The sequence below is a fragment of the Cynocephalus volans genome, chromosome 17, assembly GCF_027409185.1.
Source record: "Cynocephalus volans isolate mCynVol1 chromosome 17, mCynVol1.pri, whole genome shotgun sequence".
Lineage (NCBI taxonomy): Eukaryota > Metazoa > Chordata > Mammalia > Dermoptera > Cynocephalidae > Cynocephalus > Cynocephalus volans.
Window position 1 is genome coordinate 6343046 of NC_084476.1, and position 12685 is coordinate 6355730.

At 53.5% G+C, this 12685-nt stretch overlaps 1 protein-coding gene across 1 annotated transcript; it reads left to right on the plus strand.

Moving 5' to 3' along the window:
- The first annotated feature begins 3710 nt into the window (after window positions 1-3710).
- Window positions 3711-4457, plus strand: LOC134365519 (histone H1.8-like). Its single transcript, XM_063081646.1, has one exon. The coding sequence runs from the start codon at window positions 3711-3713 to the stop codon at window positions 4455-4457; it is 747 nt and encodes a 248-aa protein (XP_062937716.1).
- The last annotated feature ends 8228 nt before the right edge of the window (window positions 4458-12685 follow it).

A 12685-nucleotide genomic window follows, 5' to 3' on the forward strand; every position in this document is an offset into this window, starting at 1 on the left:
TCATAGTCACAATACTCAAAGATAAACACAATTACTATTTTGATGCAAACTCTTCCAGATATAGATTTTTTTTTTCTTTTTTACAAAAAATGGGGTTACACTATTATATACTTTCTTGTAACTGGCTGTTTTACCTACCAGCCAGATGCATACTGTGAGCATCTTTTAACATTAATAAGCATATGTTTACATCTTTTTAAATAACTGCCTAGTATTCCATCCTATAGATGCACCCAGGCCACTCCCCCAGTTTCCATTACTGCACATATTGGGTGTTTTCCACTTTTCATCACTAAAAACAATGCTTGGATAAATATCTATCTAAATGGAACTGAACTGTGTGCTCCCAAAGTTCCTATGCTGAAGTCCTAACCCCCAGTTCCTCAGAATGTGATTATATTTGGAGACAGGGCCTCCAGAACTGTAAGAAAATAAAATTATGTTGTTGAAGCCTCCCAGACTTTGGTATTTTGTTATGGCAACCTGAGCAAATGAATACAGTATGCTTTTAGCTAAAACTTGAAGTACATTTTAATGTTTCCTTAAACTAGAATCACAAAAATGGGATTACTGAATCAACAGATATGCACTTTTTAAAAACTTTATTTGGAAATCATTATAGAGTCATAGGAAGTTTCAGAAATAGTACAGACAGTCCTGTGTACCCTCCGCCCAGCTCCCCCATGGTAACATCTTACATAACTACAGAACGATATGGGACCAGGAAACTGGCACTAGTAGGTACAATACTGTTAACAGGCTAAAGGCTTTATTCAGTATGGAGGTCTGAATATCTTTCAGTAGACGGATTCCTCAGTATTTGATTTTTTTGATGCTATTGCAAATGTTATTTTCTATTTCATTTCCATTTTTTTAGTTTCTAGAATAGAGAAACTGGGTGTAGTGACCTCATATCCAGAAATCCTGCTAAATTCACGTATTAATTCTGGCAGTTTGTAAATTCTACTGGATTTTCAATGTGTACGATTTTATCATCTATTAATAATGACAGGTATTTTTTTCTTTCAATCCTTATCGTTTTTTTTCCCGCTTACTGCACGGGCTAGGAGTGGCTGTACAACGTGGAATAGTGAGGTCGGTGTTCCACTTCCAGGTTCCAGGTTGTGGGGAGGGGACTTTTTTATAATTTACCATTCAATACATTAGCCATAGACTTTTAGCTGATTTTGTTTATCAAATCAAGGAAGTTTTCTTTTATTTCTCGTTTTGTAAGAGCCCTTTTTCATGAGTGGTTTTGAATTCCATCAAATAATCTTTCTGCATCTATAGACACGATTATATGACTTTTCTCCTTTATGATTTTATAACTGATTTTTGAATGTTATACCAACCTTGCATTCCTAAAATAAATCCCACTCGGTTGTGACATTGCTTTATTTGATTTGCTAATATTTTGTTAAGGATTTTTGCATCTATTTTCATGAGAATGATTGACCCCTAATGTTTCTGGGTTGTGATGTCCTTGCCAGGACTTAGCAATAAGGTTATGCTGGCCTCAAAATGACTTGGGAAGTGTCCCTTCTTCCTGTCGTCTCTGGGAGATTTAGTGTAAGACTGGGGTTATGTCTTCCTTAAATATTTGGCAGAATTCATCAGTAAAGCCATCTGGGCCTAGAGTTTTCTGTGTCAGATAGTTTTTAATTTTGGATTCAATTTCTTTAATAGATATTTATTTTCTATGACAGTTTTGGTAAGTCATGTTCTTAAAATACTTTGTCTTATACTCTGTTTTCTCTTCAGATCGTATAAATCTTTCACCTCTTACTAAAATACTTTGTCTATTTATTTAATTTCCAAATGTGTCAGCATAAAGCTGTCCCTGTTATCTTTTTCCATCCAATTTAAACATTTGGCCTCTATGATTAAAAGAGGTTTCTGTACGATTAGAGGTTTGAGTTCTATGTACCTGTATCATAGCACTCACCAAATTATAGCTGGATGTCCTGCGTATGTGTCTTTGAAACCTCCCCCGTCCCCCACTGAGCGGTGAACCCCACCCCACCGCCAGGAGTAGAGACTCCGTATAACTCACGGCCCAGTCAGACAGGACCCCTGGGAGGCTCTGTCAAACTGGGGCCAAAGTGAACAGTCACACTTCAGGAGTTCAGGGGCGGCCCCCACCAGTTGCCGACTGCAGGGAATGAGCTCCGATCGCCTTGAAATGGAGTTTTCTAATGCTGTCTGCACTGAAACATCTAATGGCTCCCCAGGTTCACCCAGCCAGAGAAAGTCATTGATAGATTAGTTTGAGTGAAGATTAATCAATAACTTATGCTGATGTTTTTCATCATGCAGCAGAGAGGCCTGTTTGATATGATTTGACAGGGTCAGGCACACCTTGGTTTAATTAAACCTGGTACAGAAAATTAAAAGAAAAAGAAAGAAAAACACCAGCTACCCAGTGGTGATTGGTAACCAAATACGGATTCAATCTGCAATCGATGAAGAGGGATCGAGGAGCAGACGGGGATGTTGAAGGAAAGTCCAGATTCAGCAGATGCTGCGGTGCGCCGCCCTGATGGGCCCAGCAAATGTAAATACACTTATTGGCATCTTCTGATAATGTGGCCTTAGGAGGCCAGCCATTTGCACGCGGTGACGGATGGTTCTGCTGGCAGGAGCCAACGCCATGTCTGGAAGCCAACGTTGCTTAGGCCTCCCGTGGAGGAGCCGGAACCTGAGACTGACATCCTCGGAGCAGTCATCAAAAGAAGCAAGTGAAAAGTAACGATCATCGTCTTCCCAGCAGAAGGGACGCAGGGTTGGAGTCAGCTGGAGAATTGTCACCACAGCAAGCTTCTCAGTGATTCCCAAGTCTTCCACCCTCCAGGTCCCAGCAGGGTCTCCAGCCAATCATCCCCTCCAGCCGGGGCAGCCCAGCCAAGTGCCTCCACCCCTGGGCCCTCCTCTCTACGTCCCTAGACCATCGCTGTCCTATGGTCTCCCCTGAGTCATCGGTGGACCCCAAGCCCCCAGGTACAGCCCCTTCCCTGTCTCACACACGCATAACTCATCACCATGGCAACCACGGGTTGTAAACGGGGCACCTTGCCCCACCTTGGACAGATGTTGCAATCGGGTCCAGGTGAGATCAAGACTGGACTTCAAAGCCCTGGAGGCAAGAGCCCAGGTCACAGATGGGCTCAGTTCAGATCCTGCCTCTGCGATTCCTAGTCCTCTACGCCTTGCTCTCTTTCTGTGAAGGGTAATTTCCCAGGCTCTGCCAGCCACGGTGATAAGAGGGTCCCCTGGCCAGCCCACCTTTTTTTTCCGGGCTCCTCACCTCGGCAGATGGAGAGCTCCAACTCCCTGCAGAGCCTTCCCCAGCCCTGGGGACTCCTGAGATCCTCAAGAGAAATCCACCTGGGCTCCCAGCAAGCTTGGTCCTGTTTCTCTGTCTGGCACTGGGCCATTCCCAGGATATAGTGGGTCCTCCAGGACTGCGCACCACTGGCCTTTGTCACTTCCAGGCGCTGCCGTGTCTGCTCCTGCCAGATGCGTGCCCCCCCCCCGCCCCAGGGCTTGCTCCTACCCCAGAGCTGCCTGCTCAGCCTCTTGAGGCCGGGCTGCTCTTGGGGCTACAGTGAGGCAGGGGCATGCCCCGACCCCCATTTTGTTACGTTCACTTAAATCCGCAAGACATATGGACACCTGGGAGAGGGGGTCGGCCAGCTGCGTATGCCTGCCTGATGGATCCCGGCAATGCCTCAACCGCCCTGACCTCCACGGCGGCAGGGTCCTCTGGGTCCTCCGGGTCTGAAAAGCCAGGCCTGGGGCCGCGGCGCCACCTGCCGGTGCTGCGCATGGTGCTGGAGGCACTGCGCGCAGGGGAGCAGCAACAGGGCACGTCGGTGGCCGCCATCAAGCTCTACGTGCTGCACAAGTACCCAACAGTGGACACTGGCCGCTTCAGGCACCTGCTCAAGCAGGCGCTGGCCTCCGGCGTGCACCAGGGCCTCCTCGTCAGGTCCGCCAACTCCAAGGCCAGGGGCGCCACTGTCAGCTTCAAGTTAGTTCCCAAACACAAGAGGGCAATCCAGTCCAGGAAGAAGCCTACCCCGATGGCCCCCAGGAGAGCCGGTGAGGCCAAAGAGAAGGCTCCCAAGAAACCAAGAGCTGCTGAGGCCCACGGGAAAACCAAGGCTGGCAGCAAGAGTTCAAAGCCCACAGCCAGCAAGGTCAAGAATGGTGCTGCTTCCCCAACCAAAAAGAAGATGGGGGCCCAGGCCCTGGCCCCTAAAGGGGCAGCTGCCCTGGGGGCCGAGGAGGGGCCAAAAGCCAGGGGAGCTGCTCCTGCTAAGGGCAGTGAGGCCAAGGTGGCGCCTGCACAGCTGGCCAGGAAGACAGAGGCCCCCAAGGGCTGGAGAAGGCCTGGGCTGCCCACGAAGGCCTTGTCATCCAAGGTGTCCAGCAAGAAGGCCAAAGCTGAGATCTAGAGGCTGGGTGGAGAGAGACCGAGATTCTGCTTGAGTTTTTATTCCCCCCAAACCATCACTCTATTTAATTGTAACCTATTTATCAATAAAGACTTTTTTTCTTCACAAAAAAAAAAAAAAAAAAAAAGACATCTGGCCTGGCCCTTGGGTCTCCTGGAGCTTCTGATGCCACTGCTTGTTCCCTTTCACTTCTCCCTCCCTGTCCTCTGAACGTGGGTGTGAATCTTTGAGGAGTTAGGCCTGAGGGGACACTCAAGTACCTGTCCCACCCAGGGCCACTGAGGGTTGTTGCTGAGGCAGGCTAGTCACCGGTTGTCTTCTTCCCTGAGGATAAGCTCTCACTCGGGGGAAGGGGTCCTCAGTGTCACCCAACAAGTTTGCTAGACACAGCCAGACGTGTCTCAGAGCCAGAAGTAAAGAAGCCACACAGACCACCCCCAGCACTGCCGTGTCCATGGCAGACATTGCTAATCCATCCCTCATGCTCTCCTGATGACGGAGAGGAAGAGGCCCGCCTGAAACCAGCCCTTCCTGCCATGCAAACTAGAGGAAGTTCCAGGAGGACGGGGAGGGCAGGAGACGGAGAGGTAAGAGGTGAGTCCCCTCCCCAGGCTTTGGCCCAGAGGGGTGTCACGTTAGGTAAGACGAGAGGAAAACCAGAGCAGGGAGGTTTCTGTCCAGGTCACGGCTGGGACTCTGGAAGGAGGTCACCTCCCAAGCGGCCCCCGCCACCCTGGGGATGGCCACATCAGAGCAAACTTGGCATGGTGGGGTTGGGGAGGGCCCATAGCTTTCCCTGCCACCTGCAGCTCCCGCATGGCTTGGATGTGCCGCAGGGGCCCCCACGTGCCCAGAAGGCAGCTGACGGAGAGAGCGTGGGACCTGCACACAAAAGGGAAGAGACCCCGCAGCAGAGGCTGTGGTGGTTGTTGGAGGCCAGAGACCACATGGGGGACATGGAGGGGCTGCAGAGGGACCTGGGGAAGGGGCCAGGCCAGCCAGGCAGCACCCAGGGCCCAGCCAAGAGGGACCAGCTGGAACATCACCTGCAGGGGCCGCCCCCTGACAGTGCTCAGTCCTGGGATGCATCTGGGTGGCCACACCCAGCACAGAGCAGCAATGATCCGGCCACCACCTGCCCGCAGACCCCTCTCCTCTGCCGCCACCACATCACCTGCACCATAAGCCACCTTTTTGAGGAAGAGCCGGGGGCGTCTGGGATTCAGAAATCTCCTTTCCCCAAAGTGACTGTTTAAATTGTCACATTGGATTGAGTCTGTCCGATTAGCACTCCAGATTCAGCAGCCACCAGAAGCCAGGAGACAGCCATGGGCCAGGATCTCCCTCAAAGCCTCTGGAAGGATCCTTCTCTGCCAACACCTTGATCTTGGACTTCTGGCCTCCAGAACTAAGAGAGAATACATTTCTTTGTGTTAAGCCACCAGCTTGTAGTCATATGCTACTGCAGCCCTGGGACACTGGCACATGGCTCCCTCGGCTCTGCTCTGTCACCCACCCCTGCCCCCGCCCTCTTCCACTCTTCCAGCTGTTGGGGCCCGAGGCCCAGACGGAACAAAGCAGAACATCCCCTTCAGGAGCAAAGCCACTCTCCCCTCATGGCCAGCTTGCCTGGCACCAGACTGGTGGCCTGGACAAGGAGGGGCTGTTTCATCAGCACCACAAGGAGCTTGTGATATTCAGCTGAGACCGTCCTGCACCCAAGGTGACCTTCTCAAGACGAACGAACGCTGGCATCAATTATTCACGTGGGGCATCTTGGAATGCACTCAAAACGCACAGGCCAGGCCTTTTTGTTGGTACCCCCGCCCCTTCCTTTAAAGACATTTGTCAAATCTGCGCCTGGCAGAGGAACAGAGGGACAGGGCTTGGGAGGGGCGCGGTCAGAGCGCCCACGGGCTCCGCAGCCCCGCGAGGGGCTCTCAGCGCTGCCCCAGGGCGGGCCTTGAAAGCCCAGCTTCGTCTCCTGCAGAAAGAGCTGTCACCGGCCGCTGGGGCCTTTGATTCCTGCCTGACAGGGTGCTGACGGATTGATCTGGCGCCCGTTCATAATTCATGAGCCCCTGAGCAGCTGTGAATTCTGAGCAGGCCTTTGCCACAGCACAGACGAAGCTGGGTGGGAGAAAAGGGCCTGGGGAATGGGGTCCCCTTTCCAGACCCGGGGTGTGGGCGGTGGGGGCTCCCCTTCATCCATTGCTCTGGATGACCCCCCTTCTATGAAGTCCCGACCTAGACGCGGGGCCTTCCGAGGCGCTGGTGCCATGAGTGTTCAGATTGAGATAATTCATGCACTCGTGGGCGCCCATGCACACGCTCGCGGACACTCACGAGCACGTTTCTGTGTGTGTTACTAAAGGAAAAACAGCTGTTTCTCTGGACCCTCTCACCACTTCTCACATCTGGTGGGTGGGGTGCGCCCCACACCAACCAATTCTCCAATTCTCAGCGGACCCTGGCTGGGCATCCTACAATTTAACTCGATTGTGACACCACTGCCCGTAGTTGTCACAGTCCCCACAGGTGAAGGGCTCTGTCCCACAGACTGCCCCCACTTCAGAGGCCAAGTCCAGGCCTCCTGTACTTCTGACCAACCGTCTATAAATGCAGGGTTCCCATGACCCCCTCCTCATGCTCGATAATTTGCTAGATCGGTGCATACAACGCAGGGAAATATTTATTTACATCCAGTTTACTATCAAGGGTACAACTCAGGAACAGAACAGGAACTCAGGGCAGAAATGCCCAGGTGGGGTGTGCACAGGGGCACGGAGCTTCCACGCCTCTCTGGGCACCACCCTCCCGGCACCTCCACATGTTCACTGACCCGGAAGGTCTCCAAACCCCATTGTTCAGGGGTTTTTTAGAGGTTCTGTTACACAGCATCGGCCGTCGGTGACTAACTCAATCCAGCCCCCGCCCTGCACAATGGTCAGGGGGAGGCTGAACAGTCCACACCTCTAATCACATGGTTGGTTCCCTTGGCAACCAGCCCCCATCTGAAGCTGTCTAGGGGACCCCAGCCACCAGTCAACTCATTAGCATATAAAAAGACACTCTTATCACTCCAATATTCCAAGTATCTTAGAAGCTCTAAAACCAGCTATTCTTAACAGAGGATGCTCCTATCAGCCCATCGCTCAGGAAGTTACAAGTTGTTAGATGCTCCGTAACAGGAACCAGGGGCAGAAACCAAATACCTATTTCTTATTATGTCACAGTTTTACTTAAATAAAAGTAAACATAATTTAGGGGAAAACAAGATGGGGCGTGGCTCTGGTTTACTACACCCCCCAGGGGCCTTCCTCCTCATTTGACATTGTGACCTCTGACCTGAATGGTCTCTGAGGCCCCTTCACCCTGTCCCTTGGCCTCTTGTAGGAAGTGTCTGTCCCCATCTGCAATCCAGCATCATGCCAAAAACCAATCAATACCACGTTGCCAGTGGATCAAACTGCAATCATTTTTTCTGCATTATAAATGTAATTTTCTGGCAATTCAGAAAGTTTGCAGCCTGCTGGGGGAAGCCGGCTCTCAGGGAGACCCAGCCCTGGCTCAGGGTCCTGTTCCAAGATCAGGAGTCCAAGAGAGACCGAGGAGAGGGGTTGAAGCCTACATGCAGCCCACACCTTCCCCAGGGAGAGGCCTCCAGCCTCCCCACCGACACGGTGCTGGCACTGCAGGCTCCGCACAGCAGAGCCAGGGCAGCCCGGTCCCACCACAGAGGGCTTAAAAGCAGGGGCATTAGAAGCCAGCAGCATGAATCCCAGCTCTGCCTCTTACTGGCTGTGTGATCTTGGGCACGTTATGTGCCCTCTCTGGACCTCCGTTCCCTCCTCTGCAGCATGGGACAAGCAGCAGCCAGCGATGAGGTTGTTGCAGACATTAACCGGAGTATTTACAAAGCATTGCTCAGCACAGAGCCCAGTGCTAGGCCAGCCCCCAGCACACAGCACCTGGCGTTGTCACTGTCATCACACTACCATCACTACTGTCTCACTTACTCTTTTGTTTATTTCTACCTCTAGATTTCACCACTCTGAGTGAGGTCTGTGATGTCATCTCTCTTTACCTGTAAGGTAACAGCCAACACAAGTAGAACATGTTTTTGTTGTTTTGTTTTTTTTTTGTCTTTTTCGTGACCGGCACTCAGCCAGTGAGTGCACCGGCCATTCCTATATAGGATCCAAACCCGCAGCGGGAGCGTTGCTGCGCTCCCAGTGCCGCACTCTCCCGAGTGCGCCACGGGCTCGGCCCTAGAACATGTTTTTTTAACCTGCATGGTCAGCAGGGCTGCCCGCACCCGGGATGTCACGTGGCCTCTCACGCCCTCCTTTCTTGCACGCACACGCAATGTGCCCTGACCATTGCAACCACCGGCCGCCACTGCAGCGAGTGGGTGGGAAGCGCCTCCACAGGGCCCACCGAGGAAATTCATTACTGCAGCTTTGAGGTTCGGAAGGAGTTTGTGTTACACGTGGGTCTTAGGAAAGTGGTGCAATCGATTCTGAATGCCCACCCCCTCCCGTATTCAGATCCCAGGGGAATTCTTCTGTGATAATATAGACCAGCTCCAAAAAACATTCTCTGGAAAGGTTTATTAAAAACCCCAACATCCTTCCTCTTCTGGCTCAGTCTAAAATCCAAAGTACAGGCAGGCTTGAGCACCGGGGCATCACTGCTAATGCCCAGTAGGCAATGCCAGCTTGGGTTTGCAGAGGCTGTCACAGTTACCTGGGTCTGCCTGTGAACCCCAGACCTGCAGCTCATGAATAAATGGGTTTGTAAGGCCCTGAGGGAAATTAAACTGACTTCTCAACTGCTGAGGCAGAAAGGTGTCCATCAGCTCAGGGCCAGGGGGGTATGATCCAGATGGCAGCACGGGGCGGGGAGGCCCCTGCTCCCCTGCCCACACCCTTGGCAGACATTGCTAATTGATCCCAATGGTCCTTTACACTGAGCCTAGCACGGCTTCTGAATCCTTCTTAGCCCAGTGCTCCAGACAGCCAGACTGGCTGATGAGAGTCGTTTTGTGAAATGTTTGCCATTTCTAGTGGGGTGGAAGGAAAGCACTGGATTTCAAATCAGGAACCTGGGTTCTAGCCCAGATCTGCCCCTCATTACTCATGACACCTCGAGGTAGTTATTGAACTCATTGACCTCTGCTCTGTAAAATGGGGATGAAAGTAGGGGAGGGACTGATGGCTAACTTGGGCTAAAAGCTGTCTCCTCCCCAGTGCACAGGGAGCTCTTGACGACTGCCAGCTCCTGCTACAGCCGCAAGACCCTGGGCCACTCCCAAGCCTCTGAGCCTCCCATTCTGTGACCATAAAGTGGGGACATTAAGTGGTCTCAAAGGACACAGTGAGCATGCATGAAAAGCGCTTAGCCTGGTCCCCAGCACGTAAGAAGTGCTCATAAAGCAGTGGGCTCCGTCACTGTTTTCTTACTCCACCTACTGAGGAGCGATCTCACGTCCTGCTGCCACTAAACCCGACAGAGAAAGACTCAAAGCCTCTTCCTCCTCCCGCCCTTCCCTGCCCCTAGTAGGTCGGACACACGCAGAGGGGTCGGTCCCTCAGCGCATTCCCACCGGGACCTTGGGAAGCTGCTCGGACGCCCAGGCCCTCGGAGCTGGACGGTTCCCAGTTCTGAGCGGGTCATGTGAAGGGCTCACTCTGCCGCAGACCCTCACCCCTGCGCCTTCCTACCACTCATGGCAACCGCCCGAGGTATAGCTGGGCCCCGGAGGGCTAACAGGGTGCTCACGGGGGTGAAGGTAACCCAGGAAGGCCTCCTAGGGGAAGAGCAGTGGGCCCCTCCTGGCACACGGCCACTTGGTCACTCCATTACTTCTCCCAAGGATGGCAGCCAACCCCAGAGGGACATGGCATTGAAGGCTGGGAGAGGAAGCCCGAGTCTTTCACGGGAAAAGATTTGTTCCCTGGCCATGACGGTGTATGATGACATTCATGGAGACACAGCCACCCACCTCCCTCACTCGTGCTGACCAGCCATGGCCAGGACTGGCTCTCCCTCTCCCCCCCCCCTCCATCTCTGTAACTCTTTGTCGCCTCATCCTGCTTTTCTGCTTCCCTGTGGGCACGAGAGATGGGGACAGAGGTGCTTTCTCACCCAGTTCCACGCTCGTGCCCCACTCCAGGCGGGGAGCTCTCGGCTGCCTCGGCCAGGACCTGCCCTGCCTCCCCTCCCCACCTGCTGGGTGGTGGTGGGCTCCCTCCCGCCAGGTGTCGGTCCGGGTGCCCCCACTGCCCCCTGACCAGGAACCTGGGGAGCAAGGGGGCCCTCGGAGTCTGTGCTTGGAGCCTGGATGGCTTCCCAGTACCCTCTGCCCAGGAGCCCTTGGCAGCTGTCTCCAGGCCAGCACCAGGAGCGTCCTCACGGAGGAGCAGGCTGGCCAGGGTCACTGCTTCTGCAAGCATGTCCTAGAAAATTCCAACTCTCCATGGCCTCAAGACTCTGCCTGTCAGAGGGCTCCCCCACCCACAGCCGTCCCCCCATCTCCCCCAGCCCCTGACACCCCTGCTTGGCTCCCACTGTTCTGACTGGCCAGCCCCAGGGAACACCAGGGCAGTCCTAGGAGGGGACAGCTCAGCCTATGAAGAAATGGAGGATCTGGAACTCAATGGCTTTGCCCAAGTCCCTTGGCCTTGCTGGGCCTCTCTCCCTCTGGAAGCCCCTCCAGCCACAAACACAGGTAGCCTGTCCAACAGCAAAAGGTTAGGTGTGTTCTCAAAGAAATCAGGTTGGTAGGAGTCTGGAAATGTCCCTTCCCACACCTCAAGTTGTCTTCCCTCAGCTGTGCTGCTAGGGAGACACAAGTCTAGGGCTGATGGGTTTGCTGAAGGCACTGCCAACCCCTGGGAGTGAAACTAAAACCACAGCAGCAGTGCCCACTGCGCACCGAGCTCTTGCCATGTGCCGGGCACCATGCTGGTGCCTACAGCACAGAGCCTGGAGCCCTCAGTACATCCTGTGAAATAGGACTTAGCACCGATGATCACCCACATGTTACAGACAAGGACGCTCAGAGAGGTCAGGAGGCTTGGCCGAGGTCACACAGCCAGGCAGTGGAGAGGCTGGGATTTAACACCTCATCTTTTGGGGACACTGGCTCCTCCCCACTCTCCCTCCTCCCACCGTCTTATCCTTTGTCACAGCCGTTACTCACAGACAGCACAGCCCCAGCCTCAGACTCTCTTGTCACAAATGCCAGTGCCTGCAATGTCACTGTTACTGCCTATTTCTTTGGCTGAAGGCTACTCTTTTATTAATCCCACCTCCCACTGGGGAGATCCCATTATGAGCCTTAACTCTTCAGATGGAAGGGACTTGGGATCCTTTCCTCAGACTAGGGAGACGTCTCTGCTTCTAGAATAGAGAAGATAATGACGGAAAACCTCGCAGAGAAGCAGCCCAGGGCAGGGAAGAGAGAAGGGCACTGATGTTACTAAGGATCTATCTTGTGCCAGGCAATCTTATACATCTTCTCATGGTGCACGGCAGGTATTACCCCCAGTTTACAGATGAGGAAACTGAGTCCCCAGCTCATAAGCCAGCCACTCGAGACATGCTGCTGGTTAAGGGCCAGCTGGGCATCTCAGCAGGGGCTGATGGTGGGAGAAGAGGGCTTTGGGGAAGCTCTGGGCTCCTTGGGAAGAACTCAGGGCAGCCGGACACAGGGAGGGCTTGGTGTCCTACAGGGACTCAAGTCCCCCTGTACTTCTTGAAGGCTGTGCTGGCCTTGGACACAGAGTGGCCAGAGGGAAGCAGAGGCAGCTCTTTGCAGAGGTCATGGGGCTGGAGCAGAGCCGCTGCCACCAACCGTGCCCGCAGCCCATGGCCTGAACACCTTCCAGGTCTCCACAGGGCGTTGCCAGTCCTGCCAGCTTGGGGCAGCTGCTGCTTTGGATGGCTCTGGGGCAGCCAGAGAAAATTCTTAACCCCTCCCCCACCCCTGCCCCTAACCAGAGATGAGTGATATCCAAGCCTCGAGAAACAGAGGGGAGCATCTCTGGGCCCCCTGCTGCCTACTGAGCCCCCTGTGTCAGGATCTGTGCCAAGGGCTCCGTGCACTGTGTCAGCTCGTCAGCCGCTCCCACTGCCTGGACGAGAGACATGTGGCGACACCTGCTCAGAGAGGCAACTCGACTTTCTCAAGGTCACCACTAAGCCAGTCAATGGCAGAATGG

Coding starts and splice junctions, on each gene's coding strand:
- LOC134365519 (XM_063081646.1), top strand. CDS start 3,711: ATGGATCCCGGCAATGCCTCAACCGCCCTGACCTCCACGGCGGCAGGG.